General features: G+C 37.1%; 2 protein-coding genes across 2 annotated transcripts in view; both read right to left on the reverse strand.

The window, feature by feature from the left end:
* LOC137408812 (E3 ubiquitin-protein ligase XIAP-like) overlaps positions 1-20,909 on the reverse strand; it is a 173,930-nt gene that overhangs the window by 150,867 nt on the left and 2,154 nt on the right. The gene's annotated exons all lie outside the window — the stretch shown is intronic.
* LOC137408615 (baculoviral IAP repeat-containing protein 8-like) lies at positions 606-20,475 on the reverse strand. The gene is made up of 11 exons (XM_068095204.1): positions 20,463-20,475; positions 20,159-20,359; positions 19,574-19,770; positions 18,356-18,471; positions 16,673-16,760; positions 12,555-12,624; positions 8,466-8,611; positions 4,573-4,663; positions 1,836-1,936; positions 1,469-1,633; positions 606-620 (listed from the first exon to the last, which is right to left on the reverse strand). Exons 1-11 carry the CDS (start codon positions 20,473-20,475, stop codon positions 606-608), a joined length of 1,203 nt encoding a protein of 400 aa, XP_067951305.1.

Below are 20,909 nucleotides of genomic sequence, written 5' to 3' on the forward strand. Positions count from 1 at the left end.
TATTTATTTCTATCTCAGCCATCATGGTTGACCAAACACCAAGGCTGGTGTCTGTTGATTGACTTATTATTGATTCACATTAACAAATGAGTCAACTTTGGGTAAAAAATTGGAAAATATTAACAAACCTGCCAAACTTGTAAAATAATAAACAGAATAATAATAGTTTATTACAGGTTGTAATAAGCTGGGCTCATGTTGATAACTACTCAGAGTTGGTAATTTCAGCAATCTTAACAAACCAGCTCCACATGCAGCTTTTGACTTTGTGCCAACTGAATGCTTCATCGACTGGCGTAGTAATGCTTTGATGGCACCAAGGAAGATTTTGTTTGGCAGTAAATAACAGCAGTAAAGTGTTTTCTCACTTTCCTGCTAACTATGTAAGATGCCTTCTATACCCTCCCCTTCAAACGTTTAAGTAACTCTCATCTCAACCAATAGTACACATGAACAAACGGGAATACTACATATTAGAGAATGGTGAATGAACTTCATAATGCAATTGAAGAGCCCGGTGCTAAAAGTTCTTAAGTCACAAAACGGCCTACTGCGGAAAAGCAGAGCTAAAGGTAGAAACTTGCCGTGAAATCAGAGAAAGGTCACTAAGCATTCTTTACCTACATTATCAGACTCATAACTGTCACTACATTCACATTGTAAGTTCGTTTGATCCCTTGTACTATTGGATTGCAAAAAGCAGAGATGTATTTTATGGACTGGAGTACTTAATAGTGCAATGACTTGGGGTTTTCAAAGGATTAACACACTTTTATTCATGTACGATGACAATGAGAATGATTAGGTGACCAGCAGATGTAAAGAACAGCAATGTCAGATTAAAAGCCTGCATAATAAAACATTTTTCTAGTCCATTCAGATGAGTTACTAGCCCTTTTTTTAACTTTTCAAGTTAGAAGTTCAGGAATAGCTGCTTCATCTACTTGCTCAGCCATTGTTGAATGCTCCGAACCGAGCCGTGTAATCACATGACACAATAGCCACAATCTGATTGGCAGCTCGTGGACTCAAATATTTTTAGTGCATCAGTATAGAAAATTTTGGTTTACCTTTGTAATTTACACAAGACTTATGTGCTTTATCATGCTTATTTTTGGTGTTGCTGAACTTGGGTGTTTGTGCTTTAACATTCTATAGTGAAAACTGCAGTTGGCCAAAATTGGGACTCAAGTACCTTTAGCACTAGGCTATTCAATTAAAATGCCTTGTTAGTTATGAAAACACAAGTATGTAACAGGAACAAATTACTTCAGATGATAGATGAAGGAACTAGGTGTTCATGTTCTAAACTCAACCAGAATGGCAGAAAGATTTGATCAATACTGCTATAGCAAAATTTCACATACCATTTACAAACATTAGATATATTTTATCAGACTGACCAAGTGTTAAATTAAGAGTACATGATCTTTGCATTAACTGAGATAAATGAAAACTGTTTACATACCTTTTTAACGACATAGGTTTTGAAAAGGCCGGTCATAAGAGAAGAGCATCTACGAGTAGGGCACTTGCTCTTGTATAATGGGCTTTTGTCTACTCGATCTTTCTCATCTCGACCACATTTGTCACAAAAGATCAGGTGTCCACAAGGAAGGGCAACTTCCGTAGCCTAGAAGCAGGTTACTTGCTAGTAGTAGCATTTATGTATGAAGACAGAATTGTCTTCTAAAGTTACTATGTCGGTAGAGGGCAGCTCCTCATGGATGTTTTGTTCACAAAGTACCAACAATAAGTGCTTGGTTCTCAACAATAATTACTTTTGAAAATAAGTAAAGCTAAACCATAATAAAAGACATGTTCTATAAACTTACATCTATTTTCTGACCCGTTCGGTTGAAGCAGTTGAAACAGGTGCCTGGGGAACGGATCAGTTCTACACCATCGGTTTGAATTCCTGCAAGCATTTCCTGGTCTAAAAAAAATACAGCTCAAGGAACATGCAAATATGACAGGGTAATGCAAACTAGATAAATATTTCAGTGCCAGTAAAGACCTGGGGAAAATATATTACAAGTTACACCTACATGGTAGTCACCGCTGAGATGGAGAGAAGATAATACCAGTTACACCTACATGGTGGTCACCACTGAGATGGAGAGAAGATAATACCAGTTACACCTACATGGTGGTCACCACTGAGATGGAGAGAAGATAATACCAGTTACACCTACATGGTGGTCACAACTGAGATGGAGAGAAGATAATACCAGTTACACCTACATGGTGGTCACCACTGAGATAGAGAGAAGATAATACCAGTTACACCTACATGGTGGTCAGCACTGAGATGGAGAGAAGATAATACCAGTTACACCTACATGGTGGTCACCACTGAGATAGAGAGAGGATAATACCAGTTACACCTACATGGTGGTCACCACTGAGATAGAGAGAAGATAAAACCAGTTCCACCTACGTTGTGGTCACCACTGAGATAGAGAGAAGATAATACCAGTTACACCTACATGGAGGTCACCACTGAGATAGAGAGAAGATAATACCAGTTACACCTACATGGTGGTCACAACTGAGATGGAGAGAAGACAGGACCAGTTACACCTGCATGGTGGTCATCACTGAGATGGAGAGAAGATAATACCAGTTACACCTACATGGTGGTCACAACTGAGATGGAGAGAAGATAATACCAGTTACACCTACATGGTGGTAACCACTCAGATAGAGAGAGGATAATAGCAGTTACACCTACATGATAATCATCACTGAGATGGAGATAAGATAATACCAGTTACATCTACATACATGGTGGTCACTACTAAGATAGAGAGAAGATAATATCAGTTACACCTACATGGTGGTCACCACTGAGATAGAGAAAAGATAATACTAGTTACACCTACATGGTGGTCACCACTGAGATAGAGAGAAGATAATACTAGTAACACCTACATGGTGGTCACCACTGATTCACAATTGAGCATCAGAATGACTAATCAAAGGATTCCAGTCTGTCATGAAGGATTGCAGTCTGTCATGAAATATTCCAGTCTGTCACGAAGGATTCCAGTCTGTCACGAGGGATTCTAGTCTGTCAAGAGGGATTCCAGTTTGTCATGAAGGATTCCAGTCTGTCACGAAGGATTCCAGTCTGTCATGAAGGATTCCAGTCTGTCACGAAGGATTCCAGTCTGTCACGAAGGATTACAGTCTGTCATGAAGGATTCCAGTCTAAGAAAGATTCCAGTCCGTCATGAAGGATTCCAGTCTGTCATGAAGGATTCCAGTCTGTTATGAAGGGTTCCAGTCTGTCACGAAGGATTCCAGTCTGTCACGAAGGATTCCAGTCTGTCATGAAGGATTCCAGTCTGTCACGAGAGATTCTAGTCTGTCACGAAAGATTCCAGTCTGTCACGAAGGATTCCAGTCTGTCATGAAGGATTCCAGTCTGTCACGAAGGATTACAGTCTGTCATGAAGGGTTCCAGTCTGTCAAGAAAGATTCCAGTCCGTCATGAAGGATTCCAGTCTGTCATGAAGGACTCCAGTCTGTCATGAAGAATTTCAGTCTGCCACGAAGGATTCCAGTCTGTCATGAAGAATTCCAGTCTGTCATGAAGGATTCCAGTCTGCCACGAGGGATTTCAGTCTGTCATGAGGGATTCTAGTCTGTCAAGAGGGATTCCAGATTGTCATAAAGGATTCCAGTCTGTCACGAAGGACTCCAGTCTGTCATGAAAGATTCCAGTCTGTCACGAAGGATTCCAGTCTGTCATGAAAGATTGCAGTTCGTCATGAAAGATTCCAGTCTGTCACGAAGGATTGCAGTTTGTCATGAAAGATTCCAGTCTGTCATGAAGGATTCCAGTCTGTCATGAAGGATTACAGTCTGTCATGAAGGATTACAGTCTGTCATGAAGGATTCCAGTCTGTCACGAAGGATTCCAGTTTGTCATGAAGGATTCCAGTCTGTTATGAAGGATTCCAGTCTGTTATGAAGGATTCCAGTCTGTCAGGAAGGGTTCCAGTCTGTCACAAGTCGGTCACAAGGAATTGGAGACCACCTAACATTTCTATTTTCTTTACAGCCAGCTCTCTCATTACTTGTTATAGTTGACCCTCATTACCAACACACACTCTGGACAGCACCAATTGTAAAATTCTAAAACTATTGCATGAATAAAGGGCTAACAGATGAGTTGGCGTATATTAATTTTAATTGAAAGGTGATGAACATTTGATTAACAGGGAATTGAATAGTAAGGAACAAGTGTAACAAACATACACTCTGGACATCTGCAATTTGATTTGATAATTACTCAGTGTCTGGCACATAAAAAAGCCTGTGGTAGTTATGACAATGTTGAAATGGGTCCTTTACAACTGGAAGTGAGTGAAAGGATGTTGAATTTCTGCATTATTTTACTGCTCACTGTCTAACATGCTTTCCTTCCTAGAAATAATCATAATAAATAAATTGTCAATATACATGTAATATGTCAGGCTGAGAGTCCAAATATTAGCATATATAATTTTTAGTTTCAAGGTTTCAACTTGACCCTAATCCAACTTAATCAGTGACTTGACTCACCTCCATTCAATACTCTAGCTACGTCTTCTTGAGCCTTGATCGGAGCTGACGGTGCTGACATGAACTGCATTTTCTGAGAGCTTCTCTCCGTCTGCAAAACAAACAGAGGCAGAGCGAATTTAACAAAAGATTTATGGAGAGTAAGTTCCGCAAAATTTAGACTTATATTTGGATAAAACTGTAACACAGTAGATGAGCACATTGTGAGGTCATGGCTGTAGTAATAAATACTACTTGTTGTTTAGTAGGTCACAACGGGAAAAAGAAGGAATGAAAGTTTCAATTACTATATAAGTAGCATTGGGAAGGAAGCAGAACGTCATGCTAAAAACACTGCATTATTACCATGTCACTTTCTTCTATACCAAGAGATAATTCCTACAGATTAAAACTAACTTTTGTATTCTGTAGCGTGTTTAACAAAATGTAAGGTTACAGCTGGGTAACAACTAGGGCTATCACAACTTTAGAGTGACACATCAGTAAGCATTAGCTAAAGATTACCAATTGTCTAATTTTTTGAGTCATATTTGACCTGAGGTCATAATAAATGATCATGAAAACTCAATAACCAATGTTACTGAATGCTACTGGGAATGCTACTTGTTCCCAATGACTAATCTAGAAATCCTATCTATAGTTGTGTCCTACTGAAATTATTACATACAGAAGACTTAGGGGTTAAATTGGTTTGGGCTTTTTATGGTACCATCCATCAAATTATTGGGATTCTCTGCTATACCATTAAAAAATTAATCAAAGGTTTTTACTAATATTAGCAATGATGTACTAAAGTATCGGGTATTATTGCCAAAGAACTCCACATTTAATATGATGGCATTTAATCTTGATATTATTAGTAGGATAATTATAACTCTTCACCGTAAATTGTGCTGCATGGTTAGGACATTATTAAAACTTCTATGAATTGATTACTAGGATTTGACATGATACCAAGTATCGAATACTTTGGATTCGTCACCACATGATTTACTGAAGACTAGTTTCACGATATGGCAATTTAATTGTTTGGTGGTGATTTATAAGGTAGATGATATGAGAATCACTACCATTTAAATATATATTACCAATAGTATAAACGGTGTAATCATGTAATGGCAATTTATCTCACACCTGACAATTTTCAGAGTGAGTGATACTGCAACTAAAACACACTGGCCTTCTAGTCTTATAATAAGCTACTACCATGGTATTCCATGCACAAAGACATTCATGAAATAGATATTTTAACTATCATAAACAAAAACAGTTTCTTTTCAAGTTGAAATATGCAAAAAATATTAACAAAAATTTATAAGTTTTTTTTTCTCTGCTAAGAGAACGGATATTTGGTGGAAGATTGTTAAAGCAGCTGGCAATGACATTTTCAAAATGATTGTTAGTGATTGTAAGCAATTTGTTCATATCACGTAAGTTGAAATGAGTTAAGAACCTGTAATTGTCATGTAAAAAACGAGGACACAAACCATGAAAAATCTTGAAACATTGAATTGAAGTAAAATAAATATTTAGCATAGGCAGAGTAAGCAGACGCAGAGATTTAGAAAGATCATTTGTTGGAATAATATATGCAGGCATATGATGTAAATTTGCAATGAGTCGAAATGCTCTTTTTTGCAACAAAAATAAATCCTTAGTGACATATCTTGGAGCTAGATTATAATAAATGTGGATACCATAAATAATATGGCAAAATATAAACTGATAATAAAATGCAATAGCAGATTTTGAGTTCATGTATGGCCTGCAAAACTGGAGCAGATTCAATGACTTCGTGACCTTACTACAAACAGTGTCGACATGATTATTCCAAGAGAGTCAATCTGTCAAAACAAATCCTAACAATTTTGTTTCATGTCTACAAGTGATGGATTGACTATTAAACTTCAGAGTAAAGATGTTTCGAAGGTTTTCATCAGTATTATAAAGAAGAAAGTGTGATTTTTGGTAAATTGATTGTCATATGATTTGCTGTACACCAGTTGCTGATAATTTTCATGATGAGATTGCAGTTCGTCTCAAGAAGTTGCACATCTGTGTGATAACTAACAAAAACAGTATCATCGGCGTAGGTAAAGCCTTTTGGAATAGGTCTAAGAAGATCATTTATATATATTAAAAATAATATTGGTGCAATAAGTGACCCCTGTGGAACACCAACATTTATATCTAGTGTCAATGATTCCTTGCCATTCATGACGACCTTTTGGCGCCTTTTGTGAAAATAGGATTGAAGTATTTGCAACGATTTATTTTTAAAACCAGCAAGTTCTAGTTTATGATATAATATTTTGTGATTGACACAGTCAAAAGCTTTGCTGAAATCCAAAAACATCAAGCAAATCTTCTCACCTCTGGTTTTCAAATCCAAACAATCTGAGATTAGTTTATGAACAGCATCAGTGCATGAATGACTTTTTCTGAAACCACACTGATAAGGATGTAAAATATTATTTTTGGACAAATTAGAGTAGATGTGAATATTTAAGTGCTTTTCAAAAGCCTTAGATAAAATAGGGAGTACTGAAATAGGGCGGAAATTTGATGGGTTGCTATTATCTCCTCCTTTAAACAATGGAGTAACTCATGCATGTTTCCATGCTGAAGGAAAATAGCCATCAATCAAAATTCTGTTAAACATATCAATGATAATAGGTACAATGAATGGAAGAGTTGCTTTTATCATTTTTTCAGAAATATTGTTTATGCCTGAGGCTTTGGAATTCGGAATGTTACTGATGTATTTTACAATATCATGAGGAGTAAATTTGGGAAACTCATTAAATGTGGTCTTCAACTCGGTGTTTTGACAAGACAAATAAGGATTGGATGACGGTAAAATTGAATTTGAAAGTTTACTTGCAATAGACACAAAATGTGAGTTAAGTTCTGAAGCTGACAAACAAGTGTCACAGCTTTGAGGTTTCTTATTTTTCACATTCAAAGCTTGCCAAAGCTTACGCGTATCACCAAGCTTTGACTGTTTAACAAGTTCGTCGATACATTTTGTTTTTTTTCTTTTAATGAGATTTGTGACAAAATTGCGCTGCTTTTTGTAAGCAGTCCAATCTTTAGAGTTTTTCAGTTTTTCTCTCAACTTTATATTTTGTTGTACATCTTTGTCAAGCCAGATAGGTAAAGATTCTGACTTGACTTTTCTAGTTTTAAGAGGGGCCAACTCATCATAAAATCTATCAAATAATACAAATATATATTCATGAACAAGTGACTCAAACAAACCATACTTATATTACACGAAGGAACAAAAATTAACGCCTTTAAAACAAAAATATTAGCAGTGTTTGCTCGACCAGCTGTTTTCTGATTGCTGCTTTCGATGGAACAGAAATTTTCTGGTTGTCCAATACCTTCTACAATGTCATCTGAATGTACTGTACAATGTACTGCTGAAATAGTCGATATTAACGCCCAAAATTAACGCTAAGAAACTTTTGGCAGAACAAAACTTTTACGTGCTGCATTTTGCACAAATGCAACGCGTAAAGGTTTTGCTCGCTAAACGTAACCTTTGACCTAAAACTCGCAAAACGTTTTTATCTACATGTACTTTGAAGTATCAAAACCGTGTTAAACAAGGAACCATTATTAGCCTGAGGCAGTGATTTAGATCGTGTTGCTTTCAAATTTTTAACGAAAAAAAAGGGTTTGGAGAAGGACGACGAGAGAATTGATTGTTATTAATGTAAACGATTCATTACTAATATGATATGGTGGACACTTTTTTACTGATCACTTGGTATTATGGGTTCATAAAGATGGAGGTGGTGTTCAAATAAAGGTGTACGGTATCTACAAGGAAAGACATATACCAAAAATATTAACATGCTTATAACTGTTTGTGAATTGCATACCTCCATTCCCATATCCTCTTCTTCCTCAAGTTTGTAAACTGCTGCTACAAGATCTTTAGCGTTATCAAAAGCTTTTCCATTCCTGTTGATAGCAAGGTCGACCAATTGTCTTTCATGACCCAGCTTTATGCAAAGGTCATGTAAGGCTGTTAAATTCAAAATGTATGTTGATTAATTCACTAATAAATAATAAAACATCAAACAGGCTCACATGCTTAACTTGTTAACAGCATAAGAGTTTGTATGACCAAGTTGCTCTTGTCTGTAAAAACCAGACATCACTTGACTTCGAAAACTGCTGTTGTGTTTCAGTGCTAAAAGTGTGTATACCACATCTTTAAAAAGTTGAGATATAAATGTAGACATTTATTTTAGAATTGCAAGAGTTAATTTTCCATTAACCCTACCAAATTCTAGCCCCATATCTTCATGTCAAATTCATGAGGTGCTTCTAGTTTTGTTCGAACAGTCTCATCTTAATCTAAGAATACAGTGTTCAAAGACAAGATGACTGCAGACTTCTTTCTAGCTTTAGTTGTCTAAAAATATATATACATCTAAATACATACATATATATATATTATTATTAAATTAATGTTGTGTGGTAGATTTTTTATTACAGTAGGTGGGTGGTTACTGTTTTTGTAGACAGAGTGTTGTATTGCTAGGTTTGGCATAGGGTGAGTAGGTGTTTGCATTAAGGTTAAAGGTTACGTCAAGGAAATTTACAGACTTTTTATTAGCTTCGATGGTTAATTTCAGTTTGTGCTGGTTAAATATTTTGCATATCAGTTTCTTGAGTCGCTCAATATTTTGTGGGCAGTCTGTACTGATGGCTAGTCCATCGTCTCTGTATAGTCCAATGTTTTCTCAAAGCTGTCTGGGTAGCAGCGACAACATGTTGTCGCTAACATTAATTTGCGACTAACTACACTGTCCAGTAATGAGCATGAATTTAGCAAAGCAGCACCCCCTTACCAAAAAGCACTCAATGACAGTGGTTATAACCACACACTTAAATATAAACACATCCCGACCCAGCCAGCGACTAACAAGAGACAGCGTAAGCGACCCGTAACATGGTACAACCCCCCTTTTAACGCCGATGTACAGACTAATATAGGCAGAAAATTTATAAACATTATAGATACATGCTTCCCGCCTACCCATTCACTGCACAAAGTATTTAACAGACACACACTAAAACTCAGCTACTCTTGCATGCCGAACATGAAACAGCACATAGATTCACACAACAGACGCCTGCTGAGCAGCCAGCAGAGCACAACTACAAACAGGGCCTGCAATTGTAGAGTAAGGAACAACTGCCCACTAGATGGAAACTGCTTAACCACAAACATAATATACCAGGCCATAGTGACTAAAGAAGATACGGGCACCGAGAGCACCTACATAGGACTGTGCACAACCGACTTCAAATCCAGATTTAGAAACCACACAGCCTCTTTCACACACAGTGACAAGCAAAACAGCACAGAACTTAGTAAACACATCTGGAAACTTAAGAATGACAATGCAAGCTACAGGATTAAATGGAAAATTATGCAGAAAGCTAGACCTTATTCAAACCAAACAAAGAAATGCCATCTGTGCCTTAGTGAAAAGTATTACATCATTTGCAGGCCAGAAACAGCCACCTTAAACAAAAGAAATGAAATAAACAATACATGCAGACACTCCAAGAAATACCTACTCAGCCAATACGATCCAGGCAAAGGATTCCCAATGCGCCCAATTCCTTTCTGAGCACTGGTCATACAGTGACTCATGTGCTCTTCCAGTTTGTCTGCAACTATTCCTGAGAACAGTTTCCAAGTGGTGGGCAAGCACGTTATTGGTCGATAGTTTTTGGGATTCGGCCCCTGCTTTGGATCTTTTATCAGAAGTACAGTTCGTCCTTTGGTCAGCCATTCTGGATGGTCACCTTGTTCTATTAGGCATTTCATCTGCTTAGCCATTCTAGTGTGAAGTGATGTCAATTTCTTTAACCAGAAGGCTTGAATCATGTCATGGCCAGGTGCTGCCCAGTTCTTCATACGCTGCACTCTGCACTTGATGTCCTCTTTGCTGATGGTGAGTCCTTGCTGAGCCACAGTGTGTTGATGGTTCTCTTTAAGCCTCTTCAGCCAATTTGCAGCGGTGTTATGAGTAGTCTTTTTCTCCCAGATGTCCTTCCAGAACTTTGAAGTGCTAGATCGGGGAGGCTCAGACATTGGCCTCTGCAGTTCACCTTTGAACTGGGAATACACTCTAGATGGATTATTGATGAGCAGTTTGTTCATTCTCTTGTTATCCCGCTCTTTGGTGTACCGCTTCAGTCGTGCCGAGAGTGCTACTAGCTGCTGTTTGGCAGATTCTAGAGCTTCTATTGTGGCTTCCCTTTTTGGACGCTCCAAACTGTGGTTAGATCTCTCACTGAGCCTACTAACTTTCTTGCGCAAGTCCTTGATCTTATTTTTTGGATTCTGCAATGCAACATCAACCACGAAGCCGAGGTAAGTCACAAAGCCATTATCGAATACAAGAAACGACTTCGGCAGGTCTTACGGAGCCAGCTCAATGCCAAGAACCAAATCATGGCAATAAATACCTACGCACTGCCAGTAATAAGATATCCAGCAGGCATAATAAAGTGGACTGAGGAAGCCATCAAAGAACAGATATAGCAACTCGTAAACTGCTGACCATGCATGGAGCACTCCACCCAAAATCTGATACTACTTGATTGTATCTTGATAGGAAAGATGGCGATAGGGGACTCAAAAGTGTACAGCAGACAGTGAAAGAGGAGGAACAAAGCATCAAAGCATATGCAGCCTCCATGGCCATCTCAGATAAGTTGCTAGCTGAATTTCAATCGCCTGCTCTTACAACGGACCTACGCCCTGATGATGAGGAAAATGACTGGCACGCGAAACCTCTTCATGGTGCTTACCACCAACAAATATTGAAGGTTGGTGATCTTCATCAGACATATATGTGGCTGAACAAAGGAAACCTAACGGCCAATACAGAGTCGCTAATCATGGCAGCCCAGGAGCAAGTGCTCCCAACAAGGCAACTCCAAACGAAAATCTATCACACTAGAGACGATCCTAGATGCAGACTGTGCAAAGATGCACCTGAGACCATCCAACACATCATCAGTGGATGCAGGCAGCTAGCAGGGAACGCATACACTGAGCGGCATAATCATGTCGCAGGTATTGTGTATAGAAGTCTATGTGATGAATATGGCCTTAATAAACCACAACACTGGTGGGAAGCTCCTAGTAAGGTCAATGAAAATGACCGCGCTAAGATCCTCTGGGACTTCTACATCCGAACTGACAAGCATGTCCTAGCAAACCAACCAGATATAGTGGTGGTAGACAAGGAGAACAAGAGGGCTACTATAATAGATATAGCAGTACCCAATGACTACAATATAGCCCGCAAAGAAAAAGAAAAGGTAGAGAAATATCTCCCTCTTGGAGAAGAAATTGAAAAATGCTGGAATGTAAGAACAACTGTAATCCCAGTAGTCATTGGGGCACTGGGCGCATAAACACCGGCGCATAAAATGTGGCTTGCCCAAATACCAACAACAATCAACTCAGGTGAGTTGCAGAAAAGTGCGCTATTGGGAACAGCTAAGATATTGAGGCGAGTGCTCAAACTCCCAGGTCTCTGGTAGGAGACCTGAGTTAGAGCAGAATTTACTACCCATACGGGGTATCTGGGGTGAGGAAACAATTTTTTTTATATACATGTATATATATGTTATATTATTATTTTAAAACTTGATAGTCCTAGCCCAAGTATTATAACACAGTTTATAAATATGATAACCCCCATAACCCCACTAAAACTGTGGTGATGTCGGCCTCTGTTTGAATTCCATAGTTTCAAATACGTGACTGCAGGTAAGGGTCATAAACCCTCATGTGAGAGCGGAAGTCTACATACTGCTCATCTGATTTCCACAATATTCATAATGAGGTCTTTCTTGTAGTATGTCATACATTCATAAAAGAGGAATTACACATGAGAAACAACCTCTGCACCAGCTCATAACTAAATATTTACCTTTTTGCTGTGATACCTTCTGCTTGTACTCCTTCTCAGCCTTTTTCTGCAGAATAGTTTGATGAGAGTACTACAATACCAAACAAGTGCTTGGTAAAAAGTGCATATAAGCCCATGTAGATCAAAACAAAAAATAACATGGTTTTTCAGACTCAAAACAGCTCGAATGTCCATTATAAAAACTATTGAATACTCTGATAGTCCAGTTGTGACACGCTGGTTGTAACCAGTGCTACCCGGGGATCAAATCCTACCAATTTGTTTGGGCTGAATGAGATTTTATTCTTTCTCAAACTAGCCAAGTAGATAAATAAGAGTAGACCTATAGGAGATGTTAGAGTGATGTCAACAATAAATAACAATTCTGTGCTGCAGAAATCTAAGAACTCTTAATAAACCGATTGAGAATAGAGCTGTTGGAAGTTCTTGGCCTTGACACACTGGTTGTAACCAGAGTGACTATAGCCTCAAATCCTACCATCCCAGCTTGTTTGCGCTGGAGGACTTGATTCGTTCAATTAAAACTAGCCAAGTGTATAAATGAGAGGAAAGAAATGTCAGAGTGACTACAAATAACAACTCTGTACTGCAGATATCTCTCTTAATAAACCAATAGAGAAAAGAGCTGCTGGAATTTATTTGCATTTTTGTCTTATATTGCCAGCCTTGGAGCTTAGCTTGTTCATGTTATAATTTTAGTAGTGCAACATAACAGAACTTGAGAATATTACACTAAATCCTAAAGCAAATGTATATTTCCTTAAATATGAGATCTGTTTCGTGTTCAATCAGGTGAGTTTGACCAACCTAACTTAAGGAAAAACATATCTTGATGTTTGTATGGGATCTTTCTACCATCAGCTAGTACAATGCAATGAGAAGCTGGCTCATGGTGCATTGTGGGTAGAAAAACAATGATTGATGCCTGGAGACTAAGATAATGGGTAATATCCCCATTGTGTAACTGAAAAGGTAATTATTTACATGAACTGAACCCAAGTACAGTGATGTCCGCCCAGCATTGGGAAGCACTTGATTGAAGTACATCAAGAGGCTGGCATTACTCAATATTTGCGTGGAGATCTTCGACTCATGATAGCGGTAGTGTATCAGATAGGACCCCATCTTAAACAAAACCTATGATGTTTATTGCCACACATATATGCCCCTTACACGAATTTGGTATTCCTTGAACCAGCTTTTTGATGGATACATTCCCCTGGCATTTATACCTTCCCAGTATTCATCTATAGAATGTTCACTACATTAACTTTTTTACGGCTATTGTACATTCATTGAAGTTTTTTGCCACACTTGCAACCCGCTTCATCATAGGCAGGGCATTTTCCTTGTACATGATCAAAAATTCAAAATCTATAACCGTGTATTGGCTTAGATACTGGTATATGTAAGCGAGCCGTTCTGAAGAGAGAATATCAATAAATTTCTCACATGCGATAATTGTACATTGCTCTGTGCTAACCTTAGCGGCTCTGATGAGATCTATGGCATTAGCAAGGTTCACATTCCTGCCTTACAGAAACTCCTCCTTCAAACAATGATCTTTGATGTCAAACACACAGTGAACAAGCATCATCGTACTTTATGAATTCGCACACTTACTTGTGTCAGGTTTGACAAACAAGCCAATGGGCTCACTATTACCATGGATGATTGACATGAACATATACCAGTCAAACAACTAGTTCCAGTTGGGTTGAAGTAGACATCGAATTTAACCAGCAGATTGGGGGAGACAACTCCTATATTTAGGTAAATTGGCATCATCAAGAAAATGAGACTGGTCGAAAATTTGTACAGCATCGTCACTATAACAGTGACGCAAAATGACTTTTCTCCTAATGCTCCTTGGGGTATCGTTATCACCAGCAAACAGTATGTTCTTTAGCTGGCTGAGCTGCTATAATTGCATGAAGGTAGCTGTTGAAGTTTCTTTTTCCATCTCTCCCAATTTTTAGCAAGATTTTCATTCATTCACAACATATAATGAGGTTGCAATCCTTAAGTAATTATTTCTAATTAGCCAAATCTAGCCTGTGTGATGCCCGATTTAGAAGAAGCCATCAGGAACAGTGGACTCAAGACTGAATAGTAGCTGTTTTTATTGATTATCCTGATATCTGATATTTTTACTGACTATGATAGTTGTAGCACTGCCCCAGCCCTGCTGCCACCATGAAGTAACTGTATATTGGCATTGAGACAGGATCTGTATGGTGTCTGCAGAGTAGAAGTATTTATGTACGACAAAGTTCACACGCGAGTGTTTCTTCATCAGCCAGTGCTATGCTGCCAGTAGAATATCAACTCTGATAAGATAACTTCTGTCGCTGGACCAGTTGTTAATGATGCAACTTCAACTAATGCAACAAGATTAACAAAAAGGATATACATGTACATCCCAGCTGCTGTGCTTTAAATAGTGATGAGTTGAGTGTTTTTATAACGACCACACAACTGTTCCCTTCTGTAGAAACGATATTTGATAAAAACATGAAGCGTGTATAAAGTAATGAACTACCAATCAACCTCTTTCAGGAATGAACACTCTCACCCAGCTAACAAGGAGCAGACGTCTCAAAACCCATTTATTACTGTGCTTTAAACCAGGGTTGAGCCGAGCGTGGTTATAAAGATTACTCAACTCTTTGCTACTGTAGAATAAATAAGGACTATCCGAGGAGACACAGCACTCTGATGCTGACAGTGCCAGCTTTGTAACAACAAATTAGATAATCAACTAGATGAATGAGTCTGTCTTCTCCGACTGATTTTTTTATTGAAACAAAGATGGAAAGGCTACTCAAGATTTGCTAGCATGACGCGTTTATGAGACGAATAAGTGGTCAACACGTACTTACTTTTGAGAGAGTATAATCTAACAAGATACTATTAACTAAGTCAATGCAAGTTGAACCTCTTGTCAAATGCGGCAGCACATGAGTGATAACTATGTTTAGTTGAGCAAAAAGAGGTTAATAGGTGACATGAACTTTGATAAGTGCCGGAAATAAGTTGTTTTTCTAACTAAGTTTGTGATTATGACCTAAACTTGATTAAGTTAAAACTTCAAATACTGACAAACGATGACTTGTTGAGACACTCAGTATAACAGAAACTTAACAACGACTGATTTTTGGTACAAAATAATGCCTGTAGCTACGCGTTGGTGCCTGTAGCAGGCACTAATGAGTAGTTGTTTGTAGAAGGTATCATCTACAAGTGTCTGTAGCAAGCACCAGCTAACAGGTGACTATATTATACATCAGCTAGCAGGTATCTGTAGCAAACACCCGCTAGAAGGTGACCGTATTAAATCAGTTAACAGGTGTGTGTATCGATGATCAGCTAGGTATCTGTAGCAAGCACCAGCTAGCAAGTGTCTGTATTATACGCCATTTAGTAGATGCCTACGCAAGCAATTAAAAAAGCTAAAATAATAGTGAGCAATATTATTATCTTTATTTGAAGTGAGTGGCATGTCATGACAATAACATAGAGTTCTGATTATTATAACTTGTATTATATCAAATTGTGGTAGAGTACACCTTGGTAGGTTTTTCGTTACAATTATTATTTTTAACAATAATTTATCCTTAGATCCAGCCATGATTTCAAATGAAGTATTAGAGATAGGTATTGACCAAAAACTGTCTTTTAAATAAAAGAGCAGGGATACATGTTGACTTTTTGTTGTAAGGTGTGATGTGGTAATTATAGTGACTAGACATAGAGAGGGAAAACCCAGGGATGCTTTAACATGCAGTACACAACAAACTTGGTCACAACGTGAATCCTTAGTGATGTCATCAACAATGTAGCCTTAACACAACTACTATAAACGCCTATTGATCTTTGTTTCTCCTAACTTCATCAAAGTACCTCATTTTATGGTGCTGCAATTGGGTGCTACCAAACAGCAATATATCCTATTCAACCAAAGAAAGAAGCATCTATATGTTTAACTTTAACATGAAAGTGTTCAGCATGGTGCTTTTGTGTGCAACTCACATGACCACTGTGTACATTAAAGGTGCCCGTTGGTCTGAGACTAAACTGTTCAACTATTTTATATACTTTCCCAAATTGTTACTTACTTCCTTTCCATCTGCTGTCGTTCTGTGAACTTCATTCACATACACTTCACCTTTGTGTTGAATCAGAAAGGAGCAGTCAGGAAACCATCTAAATTAGAGAGACAGACATCAGAGAGACCTCAGCAACAAGTTCAGAATGTTTTTTACTATTCATGTCATAGCAATCCCAAAATCGAGAACTCAATTGTTAAAGAGAAGATAATCTAGCAATGGATAGCAAAACTGCCTATATAGCAATAAATAGAAAAAATATCTATATAGCAATAGATATCAAGACTACCTATATAGCAATAGATTTCAAGACTACCTATATAGTAATAGATATCAAGACTACCTATATAGTAATAGATATCAAGACTACCTATATAGCAATAGATATCAAGACTACCTATATAGTAATTGATATTAAGACTACTTATATAGTAATAGATATCAAGTCTACCTATATAGCAATAGATATCAAAACTACATACATGTATATAGCAAAAGATAACAAGACTAACTATAGAGCAATAGATATTAACCCTTTCGCAGGTGAGTTTTTGAGCCTATATCAGCTCGTCATGGGTGAATTAATTTTTCAAAAAAATGAAAATTCTGAAACTTTATTGAAATGATATTTTTTTGCTACACTATGGTTGTATGATATGTTTGTATCATATAACAAGGCACTGTACAAACAGTTTTACACCCTTTGTGCCTATATGAGCTATTTAAACTACCCTTACACATGTAAATTTTTAAGAAAATTGAAAAAATGGATGTTTTTTGCGATAATGTTATATTGTTGAATAAAACATATTCTGTATTTATATTACAAATAAAGCATTTTACAAGTAGAACCACACTTTGAAAGGCTTAGTATCTTACCGAGTAAAAAAACACATCGATATTAATAACGATCGCCCAAAACGAGTTGAAATGAAAAGATACATGTCTAAAATGTAGTTATTCAAGTCCTCACAAGTGTTCTTTTACTTTAAAAGTACTTAATTTGATAGAATAACGAACACAGACCAATACACGCGAGTTCTTTTGTTCACATAAAAGCATAAAATTCGATTCGGTGGAAAAGGCTTAGTATCTTACTGAATAAAAAAACATTGAACGACGTTTGATAACGATCGCCCCAAAACAAGTTGAAACGAAAAGATACATGGCTAAAATTTAGTTGTTCAAGTCGCCACATGTGTTCTTTTACTTTATAACGTATTTAAATGATTAGAAAAACGAAGACAGACCAGTAGTAAGTCTTAATACGTAGTGCGTGCGATATCGACATTAATGTCGCACCACCCACTAGGATCGATATCGCAAAACGACATTAATGTCTCACCACCTGTAAAAGGGTTAAGACTATTTATACCTAACCGTATATAGGCTACTAAAAGCAGCTAGCTAGGAATAGGTAGCAAGACTAACTATCTAGCAGCAAAAACATAGACTAATAAACAAACAGAAGATGAGGCTCAGGGTTGTTACTTCAATGTGGTTTTTTCACTATAAAACAGAGTCTCCAAATTAAAGACAGAGTAATGATGATACGAAGTATTAAATGTAACAGACTCATTCAAAGGTATTTATTATTCATGTGAAGTATATGTATGTTATTATCCCATAACAAGCGTTAATGTCTCTATATAATAACTATGAGAATACCTGATGTAATACTGAATGTAATACCTTGCATGTTCCTGCCAGGGGTCATCACCGGCAGACCAATCTCGGAGTCCACCAGCACAGAAGAAACACCTGACTTGATCATCAAAACCAGTGTAGTAGAAACCTAAAACAGGTAACTAAATTACTAGCCTGATTTACATAAGATCACAAAATATCTTCTGCTGCTTTCCTTCCGCCATCATGGGCAATAATAATAATAACTTGTACCTTCACCCTCTCCTATGACTAGACCTGTGTCTAACATTGCTATACAAAGTCTAGTGGGTTGATGCTGTGGTCTGTTTGTCCATCTTACTTGTTATTTCTATTTATAGCATCAGTATTTATTATGATACACCTCAGGTCATTATTTTTATCATCTACAGTTATTTTATTATAGCATCAACTCAGAACAATGTAATCTTTCTGGTTAAGTGTGATTTAACAAATTATAGCATTCAACCAAAAACTATAAAATATTTTTGTAGTCTGATGGGAATATGTTTTAAAGAAATAATCAAAAGTACCTCACCTATAACTAATCTGTGTCATACCTCAAAATAAAAAGCAAGCTTAGACATGAACTTACTCAATATTACAAAGATAAGAAATGCTGATTGCTAGGACTTACGCCACTTGGGCGTACTTTATGTAATATTTTCTCTACATCTCTCACACAGTCACACATCTTTACTCCTCACATACTTACTCTTGGCACGGCAGGTTATACAAATACTTAAATATGAAATACTCTGCAATCGAAAGAGAACAACTTATTGCTTCATAAGTATGTATTAACAGAATCAAGAACTATTACAAACCGTTAATAAGTCTGTTATCATATTTAAGTTTTAAAAACAGTGAAGGTCATACTTCAGACCCTGCAGTATTACTGTGCATGTAACATTTTTAACAACAAAAATGGTTTCAGATACTTGCTTACAAGGAAAGAACCACTCTGATGTTACAGGGGATCGCGTATTAGAGATTGGTGAGTCAGTCAAACTATGTAACGGAAAAGACCTACTAAAGATGTAAACCAACTGAAAGCAAGAATAAATTAATGTGGGGCACTCAACATGACACACAGTAACTCAGACTAATCATGTAACAATAAAGGAAAAGATATATTAATACATTAAATATATTAAATTGGTGTACTTTACATGAAACACAGTAAACTGCAGGATCACAGTATGAGTAACCATAATTAAACTGGCAACAACTCAAACAATGTACACAACTCATATTACCTGCTTCCCAAAGGCTGTCAGCGTCTAAGGCATTAGAAGCTGGCCACCGAGCAAATGTATTCTTTCTTGACTCTATGATAGCATACTTAATGATGGCAGCCTTGTTGGTGGAGATGCCCAAAGCACAGCTGTTGGCAGAGACACTTCCATCTTGATTCTTTTGCAACACTGGAAAATGATCACCTATAATAGAGAATGGTTTAGGGAATTACTTTTCCTAACGGTGAAAGTAACTAAACTATAGTGGGATGTATTTAACTATAGTGTTACAGAAAACCAGAATGAAAAACATGTTTACCTGCTGCAGTCTACAGCCTTCTACATTTTCTGGTATAGAAAAGAATCTTTAGCCTGTAAAAGTCTGTGGCAGCCTTAAAACTAAACAACCTAAGTTAGTAACAGAAAACATTTTATGTTAACAACAATAACAGTATACATGTAACTGGCTCTCAGAGAACATGTAGTGGTAACAATACTAACAGTATATATGTAACTACCTCTCAGAGAACATATTGGGGTAACAATACTACTAGTATGTAAGTAACTGCCAAAATAAACAGTCTGCCTTTACCTGGTACACACAGAAAAGTAATATTCTTAAGCTCCTCAGTTCCCAGAACATCACTTCTGTACTCTTTGTTTCCACACTCAAGACCCTTAGCAAATCTGCAGAAGGGGAACATTTTGGCGTGTTCAGTCATAGGGTTGTCTCCTTCTTCCCACTTGTGAAGACTTCCACGGCAGAACACACACTGTACTCTATCATAGTTATCTACAGAATTCAGACCACGCTGTCAAATTACACAAAATAACTTCTCATAGTCATCTATAGAATATACACTATACTCTCTCATAGTCATCTATAGAATATGTACTATCCTCTCCCATTGTCATCTATAGAATATATACTATACTCTCTCGTAGTCATCTATAGAATATACACTATACTCTCTCATATTCATTTATAGAATATATACTATACTCTCTCGTAGTCATCTATAGAATATACACTATACTCTCTCATATTCATCTATAGAATATGCACTATACTCTCTCATAGTCATCTATATAATATATACTATACGCTCTCATAGTCATCTATATAATATACACTATACTTTCTCATAGTCATCTATAGAATATATACTATACTCTCTCATAATCATCTATAGATTATAGACTATACTCTCTCATAGTCATCTATAGAATATACACTATACTCTCTCATAGTCATCTATAGAATATACACTATACTCTCTCAAAGTCCTCTATAGAATATACACTATACGCTCTCAATGTCATCTATATAATATATACTATAC

Source organism: Watersipora subatra, chromosome 11 (assembly GCF_963576615.1).
Source record: "Watersipora subatra chromosome 11, tzWatSuba1.1, whole genome shotgun sequence".
NCBI classification, from domain to species: Eukaryota; Metazoa; Bryozoa; class Gymnolaemata; order Cheilostomatida; family Watersiporidae; genus Watersipora; species Watersipora subatra.

Coding starts and splice junctions, on each gene's coding strand:
- LOC137408615 (XM_068095204.1), bottom strand. Junction 16,761..18,355: donor CCCTGGCAGGAACATGCAAG/GTATTACATTCA, acceptor TCTCTAATTTAG/ATGGTTTCCTGACTGCTCCT. Junction 1,937..4,572: donor AGCTAGAGTATTGAATGGAG/GTGAGTCAAGTC, acceptor TATTTTTTTTAG/ACCAGGAAATGCTTGCAGGA.